The 26,371-nt window shown below is 45.6% G+C and overlaps 2 protein-coding genes across 8 annotated transcripts in view; both read left to right on the top strand.

Annotated features, from left to right (window-relative positions):
• The first annotated feature begins 23 nt into the window (after nt 1-23).
• On the top strand, nt 24-22,612 carry LOC309616723 (uncharacterized protein). Of its 3 annotated transcripts, XR_014237578.1 has the most exons (6): nt 24-1,992; nt 8,252-8,340; nt 9,289-9,415; nt 11,925-12,026; nt 15,140-17,237; nt 20,737-22,612. XR_014237578.1 is itself a non-coding variant. In XM_082367612.1 (5 exons), the coding sequence occupies exons 2-5, from the start codon at nt 8,308-8,310 to the stop codon at nt 16,984-16,986; spliced, it is 2,109 nt and encodes a 702-aa protein (XP_082223738.1). In that variant the 5' UTR covers nt 24-1,992; nt 8,252-8,307; the 3' UTR covers nt 16,987-20,730. The 3 variants fall into 3 exon arrangements, 2 of the variants coding, with proteins under 2 accessions (XP_082223738.1, XP_082223739.1); XM_082367612.1 differs by lacking the exon at nt 20,737-22,612 and having other exon boundaries at nt 15,140-20,730; XM_082367613.1 differs by lacking the exons at nt 24-1,992; nt 20,737-22,612 and adding an exon at nt 2,163-3,706 and having other exon boundaries at nt 15,140-20,730.
• Nucleotides 22,613-22,706: 94 nt separating this feature from the next.
• VRK3 (VRK serine/threonine kinase 3) overlaps nt 22,707-26,371 on the top strand; it is a 66,431-nt gene continuing 62,766 nt past the window's right edge. For all 5 annotated transcript variants that reach the window (XM_082367629.1, XM_082367630.1, XM_082367631.1 and 2 more), the window contains exon 1: nt 22,707-23,065. In XM_082367629.1, coding sequence (XP_082223755.1) covers nt 22,722-23,065 — 344 coding nt within the window. In that variant the 5' untranslated portion in view covers nt 22,707-22,721. The remainder of the gene's footprint in view (nt 23,066-26,371) is intronic.

The raw sequence follows: 26,371 nt of genomic DNA, 5'->3' as shown, positions 1-26,371 counted from the left end.
AATTAAAAAAAAAAAAAAAAAACTAAAAACAGAACTACCATATGACCCAGCAATCCCACTACTGGGCATATACCCTGAGAAAACCATAATTCAAAAAGAGTCATGTACCACAATGTTCATTGCAGCACTATTTACAATAGCCAGGACATGGAAGCAACCTAAGTGTCCATCGACAGATGAATGGGTAAAGAAGATGTGGCGCATATATACAATGGAATGTTACTCAGCCATAAAAAGAAATGAAATTGAGTTATTTGTAGTGAGGTGGATGGACCTAGAGTCTGTCATACAGAGTGAAGTAAGTCAGAAAGAGAAAAACAAATACCGTATGGTAACACATATATATGGAATCAAAAAAAAAAAAAAAAGGTTCTAATGAACCTAGGGGCAGGACATGAATAAAGACACAGACGTAGAGAATGGACTTGAGGACACGGGAAGGGGGAAGGGTAAGCTGGGACGAAGTGAGAGAGTAACATTGACATATATACACTACCAAATGTAAAATAGATAGCTAGTAGGAAGCAGCTGCATAACACAGGGAGATCAGCTCGGTGCTTTGCGACCACCTAGAGGGGTGGCATCAGGAGGGTGGGAGGGAGACGCAAGAGGGAGGGGATATGGGAATATACGTATGCATATAGCTGATTCACTTTGTTATACAGCAGAAACTAACACAGCATTATAAAGCAATTATACTCCAATAAAGATGTTAAAAAAAAAAAGTAGAAGTAGACTTCCCTGGTGGCGCAGTGGGTAAGAATCCGCCTGCCAATGCAGGGGACATGGGTTTGATCCCTGGTCCGGGAAGATCCCACATGCTACGGAGCAACTAAGCCTGTGAGCCACAACTACTGAGCCCGCTTGCTGCAACTACTGAAGGCCACATGCCTCGAGCCGGTGCTTGGAAGCAAGAGAAGCCACCACAATGAGTAGCCCGCACACGGCAAGGAAGAGTAGCCCCTGCTCACCACAACTAGAGAAAGCCCGCTCACAGCAACGAAGACCCAACGCAGCCAAAAATAAATAAATAAATTTATTTTTAAAAAAAAGAACATAGAACCTAGACTGGTTGAAACCAGAAGATTGATGATGCTTGAAACTTCACCTTGATGCCAAGCAATCCGAGAACTGTCCACAAGCTGATCACGCCCTGCTCCTTGAACACTATAAAACTCCTCATTACCCCCTCCAGGGTGGGTCACACAGTCTTGAGGGCATTAGCCCCTTATGGCCCCTTTGCCTGGCAAAGCAATAAAAGCTACTCTTTTCTACTTCACCCAAAACTCTGACTCCGCATTTCTATTCAGCACCGGTGAACGGAGTCCGAGTTTCGGCAACAAGATTTTATTATTTTGATATATTAACAGACGAATTTATAATAACCCAATGCATCCTTGCATTCCTGGCCATCTCCAGCTCCCACTATAAGGGTTTGTTTCCTTTACCACGCTGCCCCTTAAGAGGTGATGGATGAAACTGAGCCAAACAGGAAGGCGGTTGCCCAGGGAAATTGAATAATTAAGTAACAGAGGCTCGATTCATTCACCATCAGTTTAGGTGGTGTCTTGAAAACTTTTGCTTTGGTAGGAGAAATTTGAGTTAGATGGGTTAACTGGACTATGACGTCGCCTCCTGTGGAGGGCAGTGAAAAACTTTGGCTATAATGGAAATATTCACGGTGCCAGTACAGCCATACAGTTGCCAAATACCATGTTTCAGCCAGCTGCAAAGTAGCTGTTTACAGCACTTTTTCTCCCGCCCCACTTTCTACTCGTGGACTCCATTTCCCAGCATTCCCCTGCCCTCAGAGACCTTAGGCCTAGAGGAGCGTGAGCCGCAGTGGTTTCTGGGAAATGCAGTCCAGCTGCGGAGCGCAGTTTAAAGTATCAGGACTTGAGGTTCCGAGACAGCGACCGCGCAGGCGCTTTCCGGGGCCCGAAGGAGGGCGGGAAGGCATGGCCGCCGTGCACCACCCGCGGGGGCGCACAGGTGAGTTCCGAACTGGCGGACACGAGAGGTTGCTGTTGGGTGTGGGCTGACCGAGGCAGGCGCGCAGGAGGCGGGCCGAGTCTGCCTGGGTGGGAGGGGAAGGGTGCTGTGGGCGGCTCCCCGCCCCCTCCTGTCACTCGTGAGGCTGCCTCAGAGCCCCAGTGCCCCAGTGCCATCGACTCAGCGCACAGGAATTGGGCACCCGCTGTTTTCCAGGAGTCTAGCCGAGTGCGGATCTGCGGCCATTTCCCAGGAGGGAGAATGTACCTTTTCCTCACTTAGCAGGTGAAGAAGAAACAGGCAAGGGAGATTCATGGCTTCTTCCAGATCACAGTGCCGATGAGTTGTCGACATGGTGTGAACCCAGGGATGTCTGACCCGAAAGCCCTAGCCCCTCTCTCTGGGTCTCATCTCCCCTCTCTAATCTCCCACCACCACCCCAACCCCCATTCTGCCTCTCTCTCCCTGGGTCTCTGCTTCTCTTTCTCTGTGTCTGTCCCCTTCTCTCTGGGCCTCTGCGTGCCCCCAGCCTCCATAAGTCTCTGTGTTTTTTCTAAAAACAGTCATTTTCTTCCAAAACCATTGCACTATGCTCACATCAGGAAATGAACATCCATACAATACTATTGATTAGCTAATCTGCAGGCCTTTTTCAGATTTTGCTAATTGTCCCAATAATGTCCTTAATGGCAAAAGAAAATCCCGTGTCATGCACTGCATTCGTTGTCGTCACTTTAGTCTCCGTTAACCTGGAACAGTTGTTCAGTCTTTCTTTGACCTTCATGATCTTAGCAATTCTGAAGATTGCAGACCACGTACTTCTAGAATGTCCCTCAGTTTGGATGTGTTGGTTGTTCCCTTGTAATTAGATTTAGGCTACATGCTTTTGGCAGGAATACCTTAGGAGTGAGATGTGTCCTTAACAGAGCAGGAGCCTGTGATGTCCGCTTGCCCATCACTGGTCACATTGGCCTCAATCACTTGGCTAAGGTGGCATCTGCCAAGTTTCTCCACTTTAAAAAGTTATCCTCTTCGTTTTGTAATTACAGTAGATCCCATTATCCTCGGAGGGTACATTCCAAGACCCCCAGTGGATGGCTGAAATCTTGGATAGTACTGAACCCTCTATAAACTGTTGTTAACCTAAAGAATAAAGCAGCGGGTTATTTTTACCAGCAAAATGGGCTTATTCAGGAACAGCAAAGAATTGCAATTCGGGACAAGCAGGCTATAGCAAAAGCCATAGGAAGTCCAACAAACAATAGAGGAACTTTATCTTATGGAGAAAAAAAACCCAGGAAATTGAGAGGAGTTCTTTTGAATGAAAGTCCATTGGAGAAAAGTGAGAATTCAGAGTGGTGATGGTTTCTCATTGGCCTAGTTGCTGCGGTAGTTGATTTCTTGTAGGGGATGCAATGTACATCTTTTCTGGTTGGGGCCTATAATAGATGGTTCTTTCCTGCTGAAGCTTCTTCCATTAGGGCCTGTGATGGATGTGGAGTGGTGCTGCTTGAGAACTCCCCCTCCTGGCCTCCCAACTCCACTTTTTAAATAATCTAATCTAATTTAATTTAATTTAATTTTTGGCTGCGCCACGCGGCATATGGGATCTTACTTCCCTGAACAGGGATCGAACCCGCGCCCCCTGCATTGGAAGCATGGAGTCTTAACCACTGGACCGCCAGGGAAGTCCCCCAACTCCACTTTAAATGAGGTTCGCCTTTATTAATTTTCACACTGTTTTCTTCTAAACACTTATACCTATGATAAAATTTCATTTACAAATTAGACACAGTAAGAGATTAACAATAATAACTAATAATAAAATAGAACAATTTTAAGAATATACAGTAATAAAAGTTATGTGAATGTGGACTCTCTCAAAAAATCTCATTGTACAAATTTAATGCCTCTTCTGTAAAGCACTTATGCTTATGTGCTGTGGCTATAACTTTTGCAGTTTGTTGGGGGTTTTTCGTTTTTTTGTTTTTTTGGCCACGCGGCTTGTGGGACCTTCCCCGACCTGGGATTGGACCCGGGGCCATGGCAGTGAAAGCGCTGAATCCTAACCACTGGACCGCCAGCAAAGTCCTGAATTTCTTTTTCTTTCGTCGCAATTTCACAGACAGACGATGCATTCTTACCATAGATCTTAGCAACCTCAGCATATGATTTTTTTTCTTTTGTTTTTTTAATTTTATTTATTTTTGGCTGTGTTGGGTCTTCGTTGCTGTGCGCAGGCTTTCTCTAGTTGCGGCGAGCGGGGGCTACTCTTCATTGCGGTGCGCTGGCTTCTCATTGCGGTGGCTTCTCTTGTTATGGAGCATGGGCTCTAGAGCGCAGGCTCAGTAGTTGTGGCGCTGGGGCTTAGTTGCTCTGCGGCATGTGGGATCTTCCCGGACCAGGGCTCGAACCCGTGTCCTCTGCATTGGCAGGTGGATTCTTAACCACTGTGCCACCAGGGAAGTCCCGGCAGGCAGATTCTTGACCACTGCGCCACCAGGGAAGTCTGATATTGTTTTCTTTCTTTATTGAGGACTTTTACCTTTTCACTTAAAGGAAGCACTTTACAGCTTCTCTTTGGCATATTCGAATTACCAGCATCGCTACTCTTGCACTTTGGGGCCATTACTAAGTAAAATAAGGGTTACTTGAACACAAGCACTGTGATACCGCGACAGTCCATCGAGACAACTACCTAAGTGACTATTGGGCAGGATACGCTGGACAAGGGGATGATTCATGCCCCAGGTGGGATAGAGTGGGACGGCGCAAGATTTTATCACGATACTCAGAATGGTGTGTGATTTAAAACTTGTGAATTGTTTCTTTCTGGAACTTTCCATTCAGTGTTTTTGGACCACAGTTGACCTCAGGTAACTGAAACCGTGGAAAGTGAAGCCGCGGATAAGGGGGCGCTACCGTAGTTAGTGACTCATGAGGAGGTGGTTAAGCCTCTGTTCCTCATCAAAATTTCACCCACTGGTTTCAGCCCTCAGGTGGGTGCGTTCCTGTGTAGCTGGGTGTACGTGCAGCTGTTTGCCTGGAGGCACGTGAGGCTCTGAGTCTTTATTTCTGGACCGTGTTAGTTTCCCATTTCTGCTCTAACAAATTACCAGAAACTTAGTGGCTTCAAACAACACAGATGTAGTATTCTCTTACAGTTCTGGAGGCCAGAAGTCTGAACTGGTTTTCACTGGGCAGCAATCAAGGTGTCATCAGAGCCATGCTTCCTTCAGAGGCTCTAGGGGAGAATCCGTTTCCTGGCCTTTTCCAGCTTCTAGAGGCTGCTTGCATCCCTTGGCTCGTGGCCCCTTCCTTCAGCTTCAAAGCCAGAGGCGTAGTGCCTTGCCTCTCTGACTCTGCTCCTCTTTACTTCTGTCACATGGGCTTCTCCTCCGCGTCAGATCTCCCTCTGCCTCCCTCTTCTAAGGACACTTGTCATTGCATTTGGGGTCCACCCAGACAATGCAGGATCATCTTCCCATCTCAGGATGCGTAACTTGAGAGGCAGTGTTCCAGGCTGGGATTACAGTCCTGCCCAAAGACTCAAACTTAGTGTTTTTATCTACCTTGCAGTGTATGGGGCTTTCCAGAGCCCACAAACATCAGTCCCTCCAGGCAGCCTGTGGAAAGCTCACATATTTAACTTGGTTTTTCTAAGAACTTGCTGGGGCTCTGAGCTCACAGCCTGGCTCTGTTACAAATGTTACAAGTGGTTGTGATCTGCACACAGCCCGCTCTGCTCTGAGTCAGGAGAGGCTGGCTGCATTCAGGAACTCACCACCCCCCAAAAAAAGCAAAAGAAAGATGCTTAACTTAATCACATCAAAAGTTCATCCCAGGGCTTCCCTAGTGGCGCAGTGGTTAAGAATCCACCTGGGGCTTCCCTGGTGGTTCAGTGGTTGGGGGTCTGCCTGCCAATGCGGGGGACACGGGTTCGAGCCCTGGCCCGGGAGGATCCCACATGCTGTGGAGCGGCTGGGCCCGTGTGCCACAACTACTGAGCCTGCTCTCTAGAGCCCGCGAGCCACAACTGCTGAGTCCACGCACCACAACTACGAAGGCTGCCTGCCTACAGCCCGTGCTCCGCGGCAGGAGAAGGCACGACAGTGAGGAGCCCCCGCACCGCGGCGAGGAGTGGCCCCCACTCGCCGCGGCTGGAGAGGGCCTGCGCGCAGCGGCAAAGACCCAACGCAGCCAAAAATAAAAACAAACAAATAAATAAATTAATTAAAAAAAAAAAAGAATCCGCCCGCTAATGCATGGGACACGGGTTCGAGCCCTGGTCCGGGAAGATCCCACATGCCGCGGAGCAACTAAGCCCCAGCACCACAACTACTGAGCCTGTGCTCTAGAGCCTGTGAGCCACAACTACTGAGCCTGTGCGCTTAGAACCCGTGCTCCACAAGAGAATCCACCAGAATGAGAAGCCCACGCATGCAACAAAGAGTAGCCCCTGCTCACCGCAACTAGAGAAACCCTGTGCACAGCAACGAAGACCCAACAGCAGCCAAAAATTTAAAAATTAATTAATTAATAAAAATTTTTAAAAAGTTCATCCCAGGGATATCTTTTGGGACCATTATTCAGCCCACCACCTGGTCTATGTCCAGGCCTGTCTCCCTCACAGGCAGGAAGTCCCTCGAGGGCAGGATCACATCTCACTCATCTCTCTGCCCTCAGAACCCCAAATGGAGCCTGTTACTCACATGGGGTACAGAGCATGTTTGACGAATGAATGGGGGTGACCACAGTCTGAGCACCAACTTCTCTTTGTAAAGGATTCTTCAACTTCATCTCAACAGCTGGAATCCTCCTTTAAATGACATCTTAAGCAGGAGTCCAGGATCCTTGGATACTGCTTGGATTTTAGGACAGATAGAAGGAGCTCTGCAAAATGTGGTCCATCCACACAATGGAATATTATTCAACCATAAAAAGGAATGAGACACTGATTACATGCTGTAGCATGGATGATCCTTGAACACGTTGTGCTGAATGAAAGAAGCCAGACACAAAATGTCACATATGGTATGGTTCCACTGATATGAAATGTCCAGAATAGGCAAATCCATTGAGACAGAAAGGTTAGTGGTTATGGGGGGGGGGCTGGCATTGGGGAAGGGAGATTCAGGGGTGACTGATTAAGTACAAGGTTTCCTTTTAGGGCGATGATGAAAATGTCCTGCAAGTAGAAGCAGTGATGGTTGCACACCGTTGTGACTGTATTAAATGCCACTGAATTGTATATATTCAAATGGTTAAAATGGTATATTTTCTGTGTTTTACCACAATTTAAAAATTATAAGACACTACTGTATATAAGATAGATAACCAAGAAGGACCTACTGTATAGTACAGGGAACTCTACTCAATATTCTGTAATGACCTATAAGAGAAAAGAATCTAAAAAAGAATGAATATATGTATATGTGTAACTGATTCACTTTGCTGTACACCTGAAACTGACACAACATTGCAAATCAATTCTACTCCAATAAAATTAAAATTATTAAAAATAAATAAAAATTATAAGAAAAAAAGGGGTTGGCTCTGGAGGCAGACTTCTGGGTTCGAATCTCACTCTGACACTTGATGTCTCTATGACCTTGAGCAATGGCCATGGCCTCCTGTGCTTGGATTTCCTCATCTGGGGATAACTGTAGTTACTTCTCTGAGAGCTGCTGTTTGGGTGCAGTGAGCTGAACCCCTTGATTGCTAGTGGTGATCGCTACAGAATGGGGGCCTCGGTACTTCCCTGGTGGCGCAGTGGTTAAGAATCCCCCTGCCAATGCAGGGGACGTGGGTTCGAGCCCTGGTCCGGGAAGATCCCACGTGCTGCGGAGCAACTAAGCCCGTGCGCCACACCTGCTGAGCCTGCACTCTGGAGCCCGCGAGCCACAACTACTGAGCCTGCGTGCCTCAACTACCGAAGCCCACGCACCTAGAGCCCGTGCTCCGCAACAAGAGAAGCCACCGCAATGAGAAGCCCGCTCACCGCAACGAGGAGTAGCCCCTGCTCTCCCCAACTAGAGAAAAGACCGCGCACAGCAATAAAGACCCAATGCAGCCAAAAATAAATAAAATAAATTTATTAAAAAAAAAAAAAAGAAGGGGGGCCTCAGGCACCCTGCCCTGATCCTTTGCTTTGTCTCTCAGGAGACCAGGGTCCTCTCTGTTATGAGGCATCTTTGGCAAAGTGTCTGTCTGTCTAGGCCAGAACTGACCCCCTCTCTGCTCCGTCTTCCTCCTGTAGCTTTGTGGACTTAGGCCTGGTCCTTTCTTCTGGAGGTGCATGCCTGGGACCCAGCAATGGCCATCAGGACCCTGACGGGCAAGGGCCAGGTGAGTCTGGGCTCCCTCTTCCCCAAGATGACTTTGTGGACCCCAGACGGCTTTCCCCGTCTCTGCCTGTGCCCTCAAGTTCTTCTGCCCCTCCCAATACCGGGAGAGATGCGGTGATGGGAGTTTCTCTGGGACTGGGAGGTGCGGGGTCTGGGGGCAGGATGCTCTGAGATGGGACATTACGACACGGTCTAAAAATCAATCATCTAACGCTCAGCAGCCTTTTGGTTACCAGGTGAAGTGGGCAGTGGATGGTTTTGCTTCATCCTGAGCCTTATTCTTGGAGTCAGGAGTGGGGGTTGGGATCAGAGTTGGAGTCTGGGATGGAGTGCGACTTAGGAATAGCTCCGACACACAATGACTTGGTAGTTTTTTTTTTTTTATGGCCGCGCCGTGCAGCATGCAGAACTTCCCCAACTAGGGATTGAACCTGTGCCCCCCTGCACTGGAAAAGTGGAGTCTTAACCACTGGACCACCGGGGAAGTCCGCTAGTTTTTTAAAAGTGTTTCTCAGGGCTTCATATACAGGTGTGTAGGTTACGTACTGCACAAGGGTGCCTCATCTCAGTGGCATGATTTGCATCTTCCACCTCCTACATCGGTATATTGATTATAGCAATTTACACGCAGATGGCAGTCAACTGTCACATGCTAGAAATAATTGGTGTATTATAACAATTTTCTGACAGATGGCAGTAAAGAGTCATGTGAATGCCGGGGGGGGGGGGGGGGCCTGTTCTACTTTCTACCAAGGTGCCTGTGGGCTAACAGCTGCCCTACCTAGACTTTTTACATTCCCATGGGCCGGTTTAATTCAGTCATCCCAAATCTGCCAAGTCAGAACGTTCCAGCGCAGGGAACAAGTGGTAGGCTCTTGACTCATGACCTGTCCCACCCCAGAGTTCTGGAAAGACGTGCCTGTCCATGATATAAAATTGGCCCTTGCAGGAATCGGTGACCTTCAAAGACGTGGCTGTGGACTTCACCCTGGAGGAGTGGGGCCAGCTGGGGCCTGGCCAGAGAGAGCTGTATCGGGATGTGATGCTGGAGAACTACCAGAACCTTCTCTCGCTGGGTGAGGCCCTGCCCCCTGCCCTCCCAGGAAGAGGCAGGATGCCCCCTTCAGCCCTCATCTCCTCCGTGCCCACTCACTGCTTAACTGTGGGCATTCACAGGGGTCCTCTCTGCTCCTCTCACCGGACCCTCCTGGGCGGCCCCTGTCCATCTCTCTGTCTCTCCGCTGGCTTCTCCCGGAGTCCCAGCACCCCCGAGGGCCCCAAGTCCTCTGCCTGTCCCACAGAATCTTCAGCCTGTGCCCCTGCCCTCTTCTTTTTTTTTTTAAATTTTATTGAAGTATAGTTGATTTACAATGTTGTGTTAATTTCTTTTGTATAGCAAAGTAACTCAGGTATACATACATATATATTCTTTTTCATGTTCTTTTCCATTATGATTTATCACAGGATATAAATATATTATTGAATATATTTCCCTGTGCTATACAGTAGGACCTTGTTTATCCATCCTATATATAATAGTTCGCCTCTGCTAATCCCAAACTCCCAATCCTTCCCTTCCCCACCCCTCCCCCTTGGCAACCACAAGTCTGTTCTCTATGTCTGTGAGTCTGTTTCTGTTTCGTAGATATGTTGATTTGTGTCATATTTTAGATTCCACATATAAGTGATATCATATGGTATTTGTCTTTCTCTTTCTGACTTACTTTGCTTAGTATGAAAAACTCTAGGTCCATCCATGTTGCTGCAGATGGCATTATTTCATTCTTTTTTATGGCCGAGTAGTATTCCATTGTATATATGTACTGCATCTTCTTTATCCATTCATCTATTGATGGACACTTAGGTTGCTTCCACGTCTTGGCTATTGTGAATAGTGCTGCTATGCACATACAGGTGCATCTTTTTTTTTTTTTTAATTTTTATTGGAGTGTAATTGCTTTACAATGTTGTGTTAGTTTCTGCTGTACAGCAAAGTGAATCAGTTATACGTATACATACATCTACTCTTTTTTAGATTTCCTTCCCATTTAGGTCACCACAGAGCACTGGGTAGAGTTCCCTGTGCTAAACAATAGGTTCTCATTAGTTATCTATTTTATACATAGTAGGGTATGCGTGTATCTTTTTGAATTAGAGTTTTCTCTGGATATATGCCCAGGAGAGAAACCACATTGTTTTGAACAAACAGTTCAGGCACAGGGAGCCCCTCTTATCAGTTAGAGAGTTCTGGAACCCTCCTGAAACCCAGGTTCCCAGATGCCAGCAAGGGCAACCTTGCAAGCAGGCCTTGCCAAGGAGAGCAGTCAGCCTGCTGTGTTAAACCCTTTTCTGCACAATCTGCACATGCAGATGAGGTCCCTTCAGTCTGTCCCCTGAGCTTCAATCTGTGCAGCTGGTGGCCTGCAGAATGACTCCCTGGGGAGATCCCGGCCCCCATGTTCCCTGTCCCCACTGAGCTCACCATATCCCCCTGGACCCACTCCTTCTCCGGTTCCCGCATCTCAGGGACAGTTTCCACCCATCCAGTCACCAGGCCAGTCCTGGGCGTGGCCTGTACCCACTCCTTCATACCCTTATGTGACCTGGCCCCTGCCAACCTCCTCAATGTTATCCCCTTCCATTCTCTTCCTCCTCCCACTTCTCCATTTAAGGTGGGAGCGATTTTTCAGCATGTTTGCTCACAGGAATGATCATTAGGGAGTATGTTTGTTTCCTAGGGCGGCTGTACCAAATTATCACAAACCTGGGGGCTCACAACAGCAGAAATGTATTCTCTCACAGTTCAGGAGGCCAGGTGTGCAAAATCAAGGTGCAAGCAGGGCCGGGCTCCTTCTGAAGACTCCTGGGGAGAGTCCTTCCTGGCTTTCTCCAGCGTCTGAAGACTCGCGGCATCCTTGGTGTTCTTTGCCCTGTACCCGCATCACCCCAATCTTTGCCTCCATCTTCACCTGGCCTTTTGCCCTCCAAATATGTCTGTGTGTCTCTCCTCTTCTTATAAGGACACCAGTCATTGGATTTAGGGCCTACCCGAATCCAGTAGGACCTCATCTTAACCATTTACATCTGCAAAGCCCCTCTTTCCAAATCAGGCCACGTGCTGAGGTTCCTGGGAGCGTGATATTCCCCCACTGCAGGAAGAGAGGAATTAGTGATCTCAAAGACAGCAGGCCTGAAAAAGTCAAAAGAAACCGATGAGATGAATCTTAGTAATCTATTTTGTTGCACCCAGCCTAGCCAAAATATGATCATTTAGGCACATGTTGACATCATAATCAATCTATGAATTATTAGTGAGATTGTTTCCTTTTTTCTCCATATCAAGTCTTTGAAATGCTATGTGTATTTTTCACTCAACTTGAACACAGAGCTGGAGCCTTAAACAGTGATGTCAGGGCTCAGGTTCTCTCTAGAATGTAGTAGGCACTCAATAAACGAGTCTTGCAGATCTTCTAATCATTAGGTGTCCAGTGTATGCATCTCCCCTGCAGACCCAGGGCTTGAGGCCCAGCCCCGAGGCCTCCCTGTGACTGCGGCACCCATGGCCAAGTCTCGCATCTTTTTCAGGGGCAGGGCTTCCTGAGTCCAAACCCGACGTGATCTCCTGTCTGGAGCGGGGGGAAGAGCCCAGGATGGAGAGGAGAGAAGACCGGCGAGTTACCTGTTCAGGTGGGTGAGGCTGTCCAGCAGGTGCGAGCTGTCTTCCTACCCTCCATGTGTCATGATCAGTGACGGTCGTTCGAGAGTGAGGGAGTGTACCATACCGGCCATCACTGTGGGTACTGGGTTCAAATCCCATCTCCATCGCTTCCTGGCTGTGTGACCTTCAGGCAAGTCATTTAGCTCCTCTGTGCCTCAATTTCCTCATCTGCCAAATGGGGTCAATAATAGCACCTGGGGTTGGGAAGAATAAGTGAGTTAATACATACAGAGGGCACCCAGAACCCCCTGCTCAGAATAGGCTATGATGGGGAGTTCCCTGGCAGACTCTGGGCTTTCACTGCTGTGGGCCCAGGTTCAATCCCTGGTCGGGTAACTAAGATCCCGCAAACCGCGCAACGTGGCCAAAAAAAAAGAAGAGGCTACAATGGTTATCGTTATGATTATTTATTGGAAATCACTTGTGTAAGAGACCCAGAAGTGGGATCTGTCCTGACGTGTTGGGGGACAGGAAGAGGCCAGATTTCTGCCCCTACTGGCCCGTGACCTCATCAGAGGAGGGAACTGAAGCATCCTTTTTTCCGTCACTTGTCCATCCTGTTGTGGGGCCAGTACTTACCCCCTCCTACCCCCTCACTCACCATAGCCCATAAGGCTCCAGTCTTGTCCCTCCTGCCCCCTCTGCCCGTCCCCCCCACCACGCCCCGCCAACAGCCCTGGCTCAGCGCTCAGCGACCCTCACCTGGACCCTCACCCCAGCCTCCTCCCTGGCCTCCCAGCCTCCAGTCTTCTGGTTCATCTCACACACAGCCCCAGATCCCGTCCCTCCCCTGCTCATAGCCCTCCTGTGTCTCCCCAGTGCCCCTGAGACAAAGTCCTAGCTGCACACCTGGCACTCAAGGCCCTGCGTGATCCAGCCTACTCTGTCTCTGGCCTCATCTCTCATCACCATCCACCCGTGTTGGTACCCCACGCCCTGACCTCACTCCCTGAAGTGCCTGTTCCTCCCTGAACTTGAATGTGCGTTCCCACCTTTGGGCTTGTGCACATGCTGTTCCCTCTGCCTGGAACACCCTTCCCTGCTTTGTCTGCCTGGCAGACACCTTCATGATCCTCAAGGCTACAGGTCATCTCTTCCAGGAGGCCTTCCCTGACTTCCAGGCTGAGTGACCTGCCCCTTCTCGGTGCTTTCACGGCTCCTTGCTTGAGCTGCTATTACTGCACTTGTTCATGTGGCAGTTAAGAGTGTGGGCTCTGGAGCCAGACTCTCTGAATTCAAATCCCAGCTCTGCCACTGTCAGGCCATGTGACTGTGGGTAAGTGACTTAAGCTCTTGGTGCTTATCTGTAAAGTGGGGACATTGACTGGGGACACTGATAGTACCCACTTCACTGAATTTCTTTTGGGGACTGAATTAGAGAACTCTGGACTCTAAGACTCAAGTGGATTTCCCTGGGTGAAGACCTCTCCCATGTGTCTCCGAAGTTCACATCAGTAGAGAAAAGCACATCCAAGTGACCCTTGCAGAGAAAGGCTGACATGGAAGCCCGCACATGATCTCTCTAACCTTCACCTACACACATATTTGTTATATACTTTGCTGTAAGAAATTTTAGCTGTGCGTACAACTTGTTGTTGAGTCATGTAGATCCTTCCAGAAAAATCACCAAACTAGTGGATGGTTGTGGGATCACTCCAAACAGAGACATAACAACTAAATGCTCTGCGGGATTTTGAAAATAATTCTGTTGTCATTGGATTAGGCAATGGTTTCTTAGATATGACATCAAAGGAACAAACAAGAAAAGAAAAAATAAATTGGACATCATCAAAATTTAAAACTTTTGTGCTTCAAAAGACAATATAAAGAAAATGAAAAGGCAACCCACAGAAAGCAAGAAAAATTTTGTAAATTATATGTCTGATAAGGGACTGATCCTTCTTACAACTCAATTATAAAAAGACAAATAATCCAGTTAAAACTGGGCCAAAGATCTCAATAGCCGTTTCTTCAAAGACAGACAAATGATCAGTAAGCATATGAAAAGATGCTCAATATCATTAGCACATACCTGCTACATGACCAGCCGTGGTGAAGAACCCAAATCAGGCACCAGATGGGCATCATGAATCTTCCATTTACAGTAAACAATGCTGGGACTTCTCGGGCAGTCCACTGGTTAAGACTCCGTGCTTCCAATGCAAGGGGCACGGGTTCAATCCCTGCTCGGGGAGCTAAGATCACACATGCCATGTGGCCAAGAAAATATTGATTTTTTTTTTAAATCCCAGCAAATTATACAGTAAACAATGCTGACAGCCTAGTACATTTTGACCCATGGTCTTGAGCACACCGAAAAAGATCATTAACCAGTAATTATGTAAAATACCAGGAGTTCAATTCTCAGAGCTTAGCTAAGGGTCATTGCCATGGTTACAGAGATAAACAAAAACTGAGTAAAGTGGACCTTACTGTGTTAACTCTTTCCCTGCACATGTCCACCAACATAGTGTGAGAATGCTTCTACCATGCTCGTTTGCCAACATTGGATATTTTTAATATTTTCCAATGTAAAAAGTGTCAAATGGCATCTGAGAAATTTGACTTTTTGGACTATTACTGATGTTGAGCATGTTTTTCACATATTTATCAGCCACTTGTTTTTCTTCTGCAAAATGTCTATTCACATTCCTGCTTCACTATTTCATTAGATTGTTTCTCTTTTTTTATCGATTTGTGAAAATGTATTACACATATGGCTAAGAAACCACTGTGCATATAAACTGCTTTGCAACTCATTTATTTGCATGTTTAGAATATACTGAGACCATTCTTCTGTGTCACAACATGAATCTATCTACCTCATGCCTTTAGAACTAGCAATATAAACTTTGAAATCTTTCTTTTTAACATTACAATGTCAGGGAATTCCCTGGCGGTCCAGTGGTTAGGACCCTGAGCTTCCACTGCAGGGGACACGGGTTCAATCCCTGGTTGGGGAACTAAGATTCCACAAGCCGCGCGGCCAAAAAAAAAAAAAAAAAGATTACAATGCCAGATCTAAATAACCAGCTTCTTTTGTCCTGGGACAGATGAAGTTCATATTTTCCATTTCTTTCAGACTTGGAGACAAGCTCTGAAACTACTCAGGAGACACTTCCAAAAAAGAGTATTTCCGAAGAGGTGGCTTCCCCAATGGGAAAGATGGAGGGCATTTTAAGGGCAGTGCTTGGAGACACCAAGCTGGGGGACTCCTGGACATGCGGCCGTCAACTGGAAGACCAGGGAAAGCAGGAGAGGCGTTTGAGGTGGTTGTTTGCTACTCCCGAGGAAAACACCCATGGCGAGCTGAGACACTTCAGGCGGACCTCAGCTTTCGTTGGGAAGCAAAGAGTGCCTGGGGGAGAGGATCCTCAGAAGTGGACCAGGTCAAGAAAGAGCCTGAAACACCAAAGGAAACCATTTAACTGCACGGAATGTGGGAAAGCCTTCATCTACCATTCGGACTATGTCCTACACCAGAGAATTCACACTGGAGAGAAGCCCTACAAGTGTAACGAGTGCGGGAAAGCATTCAGCAACAGTTCATATTTCATCCAGCACTACATCATCCACACAGGAGAGAAGCCCTATGCCTGCAACGAATGCAGCAAGACCTTTACCCAGAGCTCATCGCTCACCGAGCATCAGAGGATCCACACTGGAGAGAAACCCTACAAATGCAAGGAATGTGGGAAAGCCTTCACCCAGAGCTCCTCCCTCATCAAACACCAGCGATGCCATACCGGGGAGAAACCCTATAAATGCAACCAGTGTGGGAAGTTCTACTCCCAGGTGTCCCACCTCACCCGCCACCAGAAAATCCACACAGGGGAGAAGCCCTACAAATGCAGTGAGTGTGGCAAGGCTTTCTGTCACACCTCCTCCCTGACTCAGCACCAGACAATCCACACTGGTGAGAAACCCTACAAGTGTAACGAGTGTGGGAAAACCTTCAGCCACAGCTCGTCACTGACCCAGCACCAGCGAGTCCACACTGGAGAGAAACCTTACGAGTGCCCCGAGTGTGGCAAAGCCTTCAGCCACAGTTCGTCCCTGACTCAGCATCAGAGAATTCATACTGGTGAGAAGCCCTATGAGTGTCATGAGTGCGGGAAGGCTTACACGCAGATCTCCCACCTCATGAGGCACCAGAGCGTTCACGTGGGGGAGAAACCCTATATATGTAATGAGTGTGGAAAGGCTTTCGGTCACACCTCCTCCTTTACTCAACACCAGACGATCCACACTGGTGAGAAACCCTACAAGTGTAACGAATGCGGGAAAACCTTCAGCCAGAACTCCTCGCTTATGCGCCACCAGAGAATTCACACCGGGGAGAAGCCCTATGAGTGTACAGTTTGCGGGAGAGCCTACACCCAGATTTCCCACCTCATCCAACACCAGAGGACTCACACTGGAGAGAAACCTTATGAGTGCAGTGAGTGTGGGAAAGCCTTCAGCCGGAGCACCCATCTCATTGAGCATCAGAAGATCCACACGGGCGAGAAACCCTATAAGTGTAAGGAGTGTGGGAAAACATTCAGTCACAACTCATCCCTAACTCAACATCAGAGGATTCACACCGGCGAAAAACCCTACACCTGTAAGGAATGCGGAAAAGCCTTCAATCAAAGTATCCACCTTATTCAGCATCAGAGGATTCATACCGGGGAGAGGCCCTACAAATGTAAGAACTGTGGGAAAACCTATGCCCAGATTTCACACCTCATTCAACACCAGAAAGTTCATATGGGTGGCAAGCGCTATGCGTGTAAAGAATGCGGAGAGGATTTCAGCTGGGGTTCACACCTGGCCGAACATCAGAGACTTCACACTGTGCACGACGGCTACGTCTGCGGTAATTTTGAGAAAGCCTTTGCTTGGAACATGCAGCTTAGTGATCATCAGAGAACTCATGCTGACTAGAGAGCCTGAGAATGAAACAAACTGGTGATTCTGCTGCTGGGTTCCGTTCAGCCTTCATCAACAGTAGAAGCTTCTTCCCAGAGAGGAGCCGTAACACTATATATTGAGAGAGTTGGTTCCTTTTTTGCCTCCTAGAAGGAAGATGGCACTGTTTATCACCAGCGGAGACAGCTTCTGATCATTTAAAGGGCTCCCCCCTAAAATCTAAGCTTCCCCCCCATCTCTCAACCCTACAATGTCCCTGGATGGTGGTAGGTATGGGGTGGTCTACATAGGATGCAACTTCATCTGGAATCTTTAATAAGGTCTCTCTGAGCTTTTTAAATTTATTCATTATGTGTTAAATTGGAGCCTGGAAATTCAAGAAAAAACAAACACAGCTGGAAAGATTCATCTGTTAGAGTAAAAGTCACAAATATATGTAACTAAAGATAAATGCCAGGCGATTTTAGTTTCCTTTAAAACTTTAAGCTACAAATTTCACTGAAAAATCTGCAGTTGGCTTAAACATGGAATATGTTTCACATATTTCCAGCCATTTTTTATGTCCTATTGTTTCTGTCTTTTCCACTTCCAGGGATTCTGCTTTACAAAGTAATTGCCCTGTTAGACATCATTTTCTGATTTTATTCATGCCCAAAAGGAGGTTTTTATTTCCTCATATTTTTGAAACAGTATTTTCTATTAGAAAAATAATACATACACTTTTATAACAGGAAAATTTTTTAAGTAGAATAAGATAAGCTTATTGTAAAGGATAATTTGAAAAGTGTAGAGAAGTATGAACTAAAATACCAATTCCCCATAATCCCACAGCCCAGAGAGACCCACTAGTCATTTTTGGGTGTATGTCTTTCTGGTTTCGTTTCACTCTGTATTCCATATCCATATATTTTAATGTTGAAAATTTTGGATCATAAAACAAAAAGCTATATACTCACCTACAACTTGGCCACCCTCAGAAGTCAGGTTGTTTTGATTTTTTTCATCTTTCCTTCTGAATATCATTTTAAAATAAGTGTTACTTTATTTAATTGTAATCAGAAACAATTTTGGCTTCTCTGTTTTGCCCTCATTATACCATGACATTGTCCTTTGTCACCACGTAAACTCCATCCTTATCATTATTAGGGCTAATGATGTTTCACTGGTGGGCATAGAATAATCTACAAATCCATGCCCCCATTTAGACTTTTCTCTAAGCCCCCGATTGACACAGGTTATTCACCAATTTTCCCAATTATGAATCATGTAATAATGAGCATTTCCATGCTAACTTCCTCTCTCCTTTTGGGGGGATTATTTCTCTAAGTCAAATTCCCAGGATGGGAATAACAGAATCAAGACTCTAACCATTTTCTTGGTTCCTGGAACATATTGTTAAATTGCTTTCTAAAGGGGCTGGACCTAATCTACCTGGAGCAAGCTGGGAAGTGAGGACTACAGTTCTGTTACATTATAACCAGCACTGAACATCAATCATATAATGTTTTCCCATGTCAAACATATAAAATGGCTAGTGATTTCAGTAACTTACTGTGTGCCAATTTTGTGCTAAGTCCTTGGTACGTGTGAACTCCTTTCATTCTTCAAACAGCCACATATGTTCAGGGCTGTATTATCCCATTTCACAGATGAGGACACCGAGGCGTGCTGATGATGTAGACAAAGCCCCACAGCTATGAGGTCATGGAGCCTGAACTCAAGTTCAAGTAGTAAAGCTCCAGGAGCTATGCGCTGAACTTCTATTGGGATTGAACACATTCCACATATAACATTTCCTTCTTAAAATAATGTTTATTATCTTATTATAAAAACCAATACATGCTTTTTATAAAAAATTTACAAGATCCAAGAAATCCAGAAGATTTTACGCAAAGTCCAGTGCTACCCAGAGATAACATTTTGGTATACTTCTGCTATTTTTAAAACTTAATCACAGTATTATAACGCTTTAATAAATCTGGGACATAGTTAATATACAGTTTAGCATACTTCTATGTTTACTTAACTTTATATCACAGGCCCCTATCATTAAATATGATTTACTGATATCATTAAATACCCACGTCATTAAATAATCTTTAACAACTTGATGTTTGGGGGCTTTGCATAGCTTGTGTTTAGTAGTAGCCCTTCGCCTGTTGGATATTTTGGTTGCTTCCAGTTTTTGACTTTTTTTTTTTTTTTAGGAATTCCTTTATTTTTATTTTTTATTTATTTATTTATTTATTTATTTATTTATTTTTGGCTGTGTTGGGTCTTCGTTTCTGTGCGACGGCTTTCTCTAGTTGCGGCATGCGGGGGCCACTCTTCATCGCGGTGCGCGGGCCTCTCACTATCGCGGCCTCTCTTGTTGCGGAGCACAGGCTCCAGACGCGCAGGCTTAGTAATTGTGGCTCACGGGCCTAGTTGCTCCGTGGCATGTGGGATCTTCCCAGACCAGGGCTCGAACCCGTGTCCCCTGCATTGGCAGGCAGATTCTCAACCACTGCGCCACCAGGGAAGCCCAATTTTTGACTTTTATAAACATCCCTTCTGCTGAAGTCTTAGGCTGAGCACCCCACCAGTTCCCAAGTAAAATCCTGGCAGGGAGTCTGTGGGGTCAAAGAGAGAACATTTTAATGACCCCGTGCACGTAGCTAATGGCTTCCTGAAATTTCTGCATCTGATTGGCAGTGGATGGGACTGCATCTCACCAACATCATCACTGGTAGTTAACATGTTTAAAAGTCTTTGCTCAGGTATTTCTTCTTATCTCCTGTGACTTCCTTCATGGTTGACGAAATACTCGTTTATTGTGAATAATTCAAACAACACAAAAATGAAGAACACTATGGCTCTCTATAAATCTTCATTCCAAAGATTCTAGACTCTTTTCAAAAATTCTAGACTGTTTGCTGTTGTTTCTCCCTTTCTGTTGGTATGAAATATATATGTACATAAAATATTATTTATATGGCATAATCACAGACGTGATTTTAAAAGTGACTTTTTTCACTTGATATAATATGAATATTTTCCCATGACAATCCAAAATATATATATAGTACATATTGTACAAAAATATGTACACATGTATATATGTATATATATATGTATCATCATTTGCCACTTTTAACAGCTGCATAATAGTTCATGCTAGAGTTTCTTGAATTTACTTAACCAAATTCTATTAATGGGCATTTGGGTTGTTTTATTTTCTTTTCCATCATTGGACATATATTATTTGACACTTGTGCAAATTATCTCCATAAGATGAATTCCTAGAAGTAAGCTTGTGGGATCATAGAATGTCCATGTTTAAAATTTTGATAGTTATTGCTAAATAATCCTCCAAAAAAGGATGACCCAACTTACACAACTCCTGAAAGTGTACATGAGTGCCTATTTCTCTCCACTTCCTTCACAAATACTGTATTAGTCTTTTATTATTTTTAACATTTCTCATCTAATAAGTAAAAATGTCCTATTGGTAGGGAGATTAATGATCTTCTTATGCCTTTATTGATGTTTTGCCTTCTTCAAATTGCTTATTTGTATATTTTGCCCATTTTTAATTGGGCTGCCTTTTTGTATTGATTTATAGGAGCAAGTCTATGTATTACATATACTAACTCTTTGGTATATACATTACTAATATTTTCTGCCAGTTTATTATTTCTCTTTCAGTTTTGTTTATGGTGTATCTTGCTATACAGAATTTTAAACTTTGTAGGTATTCAACTCTATCTGTATTTTCTTTTATAGTTCTTGGACCAGCTTCACACTAAGAAAAGCCTGCCTCACCCCCCAGGATTATGAAGAAAGTCCTCCTATATTCTAGTACTGTTACGATTTTTTAACAAGTAAATATTTATTCCTTCTGCATTTTTATGGCTTATGGTATAAAATTTCAGTTCCTAGAGGCCACCTGCATTCCTTGGCTTGTGGCCCCTTCATCCTCAAAGCCAGCAGTGTAGCATATTTAAATCACTCATCCTAATATATGCCACCATATATGTAACTTTCTCAGCACACTTGGTCCACTCCCTTCTCGAAGATTCACCCCTCCTGTACTAACATACTGACGTAGAATAATTGAATTCTTAGTCTAAGAGAACCTAATTTTGAATCTTGCCTTTGCCATTACCTTGCTGTCTGATCCAGTTTCTTCATATTTTAAATGAGAATAATAAGCTATATTACAAAAGATGTTTTAGGTTTCAAATAACAGAAAACTTAAAAGAGTTCAAACAAGAAAGACAGTTTACTAGCTCAAGTAGCCAAAAGGACCAAAACAAGACATTCATCTTGTTTATCCTAGTGCTTCAGGATGCCTTCAGTGGCAAGTAAGAGAAAACCCCAACTCAACCTCACAAACACTAGGAAGAAGAAATCTACAGGAAAGGCAAGTTCCACCTGCTATACATTAATATTTCCCTACAATTCACTTGAGATTTATAGGGTTTTTATTTCACAATTATCTTCTCAAATAATTGTATTGCCTGATCACCTTTTCATTCCTATCTCAGCCCCTTCCCTGTTTACTTCATAGTACTTATCATAATTTCCTACTATAGGTCCCCTATTTACTGCCTGCTCTGACTCCCTGAAGGCAGGTCCTTTGTGTCTGTCACCACTATATCTCCAGCGCCTAGAGCACTGCCTGGAACATGGTAGGTTCTCAGAAAATAGTCACCGACTGATTGACTGATTTATTTGAAAGCTGAGACATTCCCATCCCCACTTGCACGGTAAGAGAATGTTAGTTTCCCCACTCCCTCAAGATAGTATATCATACAGCTTTAAATTTTGGCCAGATAGATAAATAAAGATAGCATTTTTCTTTTTTCTCTTCCTGGCGCTCTCCTACACATCCCTCAAAGCCTTATTCAACACCCCTCCCCTGAGAAACCTTCCTCACATCAACTCTTTCAGTCCCGCCCTACCCAGTTTTTCTCCCTTCTTTGTGCTGTAACACGTTTTTCATTAAGTTTTATGAGCAAAGCACGCTGTTTTGTTGAGCATCCCTACTACTTAGAAACGCCTTTAAAGAGGACCCCTTGGGACCTCCCTGATGGTGCAGTGGTTAAGAATCTGCCTGCCAATGCAGGGGACACGGGTTCGAGCCCTGGTCTGGGAAGATCCCACATGCCGCGGAGCCCGTGCGCAACAACTACTGAGCCTGCGCTCTAGAGCCCGCGAGCCACAACTACTGAGTCCGCGTGCCACAACTACTGCAGCCCACGCGCCTAGAGCCCAAGCTCTGCAACAAGAGAAGCCACCGCAATGAGAAGCCCGCGCACCGCAAGGAAGAGTAGCCTCCACTCGCCGCAACTAGAGAAAGCCTGCGCAGCAACGAAGACCCAATGCAACCAAAAATAAATAAATAAATTTATTTATTTTATAAAATAAATAAAGAGGGCCCCTCGCCTAGCGTCAGTGCTTAGACAGTTGCCATGGAGACAGGCTTCCGGGATTGACGGTTGCCCTGACAACGGACGCGCGGTGGTTAGCTTTCAGAACGCAGCCTGTGATTGGTCGAGAGGAAACAAACTGTGTAACCACCTTCTCCTTCTCCACTCCGCCTACGGAAGATAGAAGCCTTTGACACCGCTGTACCCAAAGCGGAGGCCGCCCCGGAACTCCAGGGTTTCCTCCGCCTTTGCCCTCAGAGGACCGTCGCCCTGAGGAGCCGGAATCCCGCGGGGACCTGGGAAATGTAGTTAGGGAGTCTGCGCAGGCGCAGAGGCATGCATCGCACAGGGGCTGCGCACTCCGCGGCGCCGCCTTCCTTCGTGGGGACTATCTGTGGGGGACCCACTCGAAGTCCAAGACCCAATTGCCAGGTACTTCAGGATACGAGTGTTCATGACACTCATTGTGTCCTCCCCGTCTTTGGCCAGAAGAGAGGCTCGGAGCGGTCTCGGAGTCTTAGGCCATCTATAGCAGCGGTCCCTAACCCTCTGGCCGGTGGACCCACCAGTCCGTGGCCTGTTAGGAACCGGGTGGCACAACAGGAGGTGAACAGCGAGCGAGCAAAGCTTCATCTGGGGCTCTCATTACCGCCTGAACCATACCCCACAGCCCGCCACAGGTCAGTAGAAAACTTGTCTTCCACGAAACCGGTTCCTGGTGCCAAAAAGGTTAGGGACCGCTGCTCTAGAGTATAGAGAGGAATGAAGCTGGGTGAGGCTGGGGCATGTCGTCAAGGAGCCTGAGGCTGGACGGGGGGCGGGCTTAGAGGCGAGGCGGTTGTAGGGGCGGGGTTATGAGGCGTGGTTATGAGTAGGACTAGAGCGGGAATTGGCTGGAATGGGCGTGGACAGGAGGGTGACCCTGGAGAAGGGGCGGGACCTCAGGTGGGATTGAGCCAATGAAGCTGGAGTAGGCGGAACTCGCTGACTGTCCTGAGAATCCTCCTATCCAATATCCTTCTTGAGTCCACTGGCGAAAGTGAGGCTCAGAGAAGAGTGGAGATTCGTCCAGGCCTGTTCACTGATCTTTCATTCTTGGTTTAGGGACTCATTGGCTGAATTAAATGGTGTTGAACTAGTTCAGTTTCTCAGTTTCAGTTTCTAAGCTAACTATCTAAGGAAGGTAATTAGTAAATGTTTTGTAATAAGAAATTTATCGTTATTATTGTTTTATGAGTAATACAAGACTGAAGCATGTGTCACTTTTTGGCTCTCACTCCTTGTCGTAACGGTGTAAATGATCTCTCAGGAGTGGAATGGCCCAAGCCTTGTGACGCCGTGTTTTCCTGGTGAGTTTATCAGGTCTTTCTGTCTCTCTGTAACAGCTGAAATTTATCAAGCACGGAAGTTTTCTGACTCAGTGGAGATCTGCTTTTATGCAGCTTATGGTACAAAGGGAACAACTCTTTTCTATCTTGTTGGGATTTCTTTCACCAGCAGATAGGTAGGCCTACCCATAATTTTCAAAGCCAAGCGACGAAATGCTATTAGACAAAAAAAAAAGTCCTCATGTAATAAAGAGTAACTCCATTATTTTTTTTACTTTTTTTAAAAGATTTTTTTGATGTGGACCATTTATTTTTAAGTCTGTATTGGATTTGTTACAATATTGCTTCTGTTTTATGTTTTGGTTTTTTGGCCACAAGGCACATGGGATCTTAGCTCCCCGACCTCCGTGCATTGGAAGGCAAAGTCTTAAGCACTGGACCGCCAGGGAGGTCCCTTTTTTCTTTCTTTCTTTCTTTTTTTTTTTTTTTTTTTGTATTTTTTGCCCACACCACGCAGCTTGCGGGATCTTAGCTCCCCGACAAGGGACTGAACCTGGGACCACAGGCAGTGAAAGCACCAAGTCCTAACCACTGGACCGCCATGGAATTCCCAACTCCATTTTTTTCTATGTTTGCTGAAAACACTGAGCCTCACCCCTCCCTTTTCCCGTGTCCCACATCTGGGGAAGCAGATTGGAAAGCCTGGCTGTGCCCTCTTTTGGTGCCAGTGGGAAGTTCAAGCCAAATGCAGGAACCCTCACCCTGGCCCCACCCATTAACCACTATACTAACCCCAAGCCGGTCCTTGCTCTCTTTCAAGCCATTTTCGAACCAGCTTGGGAAGCCTGCCTGCTCCCTAAAGAAAGTCACATTGTGTGACTAGTAAGTCGTTTCATACCTTCTTGCTGTGTGTGTGTGTGTGTGCCGACAACACTCTGGATGTTCAAAGCAAATTTGTGGGGGGGGAGGGCATCCTGTCTGGCCATAGTTCTTCAGAAGCTCCATACTTGTAACATGGTCCAGGAACAGAGAGCCTAAGATCATCAGATGGAGCACAGAAGTGTCATGTCCTGCATCCTCATGGGTTAGAGCTCAGGAAAGCTGAGCTGAATGACAGGTTGGATTATTGCTCACGTGGTGCTCATTTACACTTAATGGGTTCCCAGCCCTCTTTGCAGATGCTTGAGCAACCGAGGCTGTTATGTCCCACCTGCTGGCCCCAGCCCTGACCTGACCCTTGTGAACTGGGTTCAGACACAGTTCAGACAGTTGAAAGTTCAAAACGTGGGGCAAGATCTCCCACTTTGGAAGGGCTTCCTGGGGAAGATGACCCCCAGAGGCTGCCTCCAGGGTAACAAGCCTTCAGTGATGGAGGGTGAAGCACATTTCTTCATTCACAGCACAGATAATTAGTATATTCTCAGAGTTGTGAAACCATCACCACAAACAAGTTTAGAACTTTTTTCTTTTTTTTTAACCATGCCACGCGGCATGCGGGATCTTTAGTTCCCTGACCAGGGATCGAACCCATACCCTCTGCAGTGAAAGCATTGAGTCTTAACCACTGGACCGCCAGGGAAGTCCCAAGTGTAGAACATTTTCATCACCCTAAAAAAGAAATCCCTTAGCCGGCCTCTCTCGATCCTCCCGTTCCCCAGCCCCTGGCAACCACTAATCTACTTCCTGTGTCTTGTGGATTTGCCTATTCCGGACATTTCATTTAAATAGAATCATACAGTATGTGGCCTCTTATATCTGATCTTTTTACTTAGCATAATGTTTTCAAGGTTCATTCTTGTTTTAGCATCTATCAGTACTGGATTCCTTTTTATTGCAAAACAGTATTCCATTTTATGGATTATACCACATTTTATTTATCAGTTCATCAGTTGATAGACATTAGTTGTTTCCACTTGGGGGCTATTATAAATGATGGTGATATGAGCAATCAGGTACACGTTTTTATGTGGACATGTGTTTTCTTTTCTCTTGGGAAATACCTAGGAGTATAGTTGCTGGGTCACAGGGTAAGTCCAGGTTTAACCTTTTGAGGAACTGCCAGACTGTTTTCCAAAGTGGCTGCACCATTTTACAAGTCCACCAGCAGGGTATGAAGTTCCAGTTTCTCTACATCCTCACCAATACTTGTCTTTTTGATTATAGCCATCCTAGTGTGTAGTATGTCATTGTGGTTTGGATTGTATTTCCCTAATGACGAATGATGTTGAACATCTTTTCATGTGCTTATTGGCCATTTGTGTATTTTCTTTGAAGAAATCTATATTCAGATCCTTTGCCATTTTTAAGTGGGTTATTTGTCTTACTATTGAGCCGTAAGTGTTCCTTATATAGCCCAGCTACAGGTGCTATATCAGATATATGCTTTGCAACAATTTGTCCTCATTCTTTGTGTTGTCTTTTCACTTTCTCCATGTTGTCCTTTGAAGCAAAAAAGTTTTTAATTTTGATGAAGTACAATTTATCTTTTTTGTCTTTTTTTGCTTGTGCTTTTGGTGTCATATCTAAGAATCTATTACCTAATTTAAGGTTATTAAAATTTACACCTATGTTTTCTTCTAAGAGTTTTATAGTTTTAGCTCTTACATTTAGATATATCTCTGATCCATTTAATTTTGTCAATTTTTTATTGTGGTTAAA

This window comes from Balaenoptera borealis (genome assembly GCF_965194805.1).
Source record: "Balaenoptera borealis genome assembly, chromosome: 19".
NCBI classification, from domain to species: domain Eukaryota; kingdom Metazoa; phylum Chordata; class Mammalia; order Artiodactyla; family Balaenopteridae; genus Balaenoptera; species Balaenoptera borealis.
Note: the sequence above shows the minus strand (reverse complement) of the source record. Positions and strands in the feature narration are given on the sequence as shown.

Coding starts and splice junctions, on each gene's coding strand:
- LOC309616723 (XM_082367612.1), top strand. CDS start 8,308: ATGGCCATCAGGACCCTGACGGGCAAGGGCCAG. Junction 8,341..9,288: donor CCCTGACGGGCAAGGGCCAG/GTGAGTCTGGGC, acceptor TGGCCCTTGCAG/GAATCGGTGACCTTCAAAGA. Junction 12,027..15,139: donor CCGGCGAGTTACCTGTTCAG/GTGGGTGAGGCT, acceptor CATTTCTTTCAG/ACTTGGAGACAAGCTCTGAA.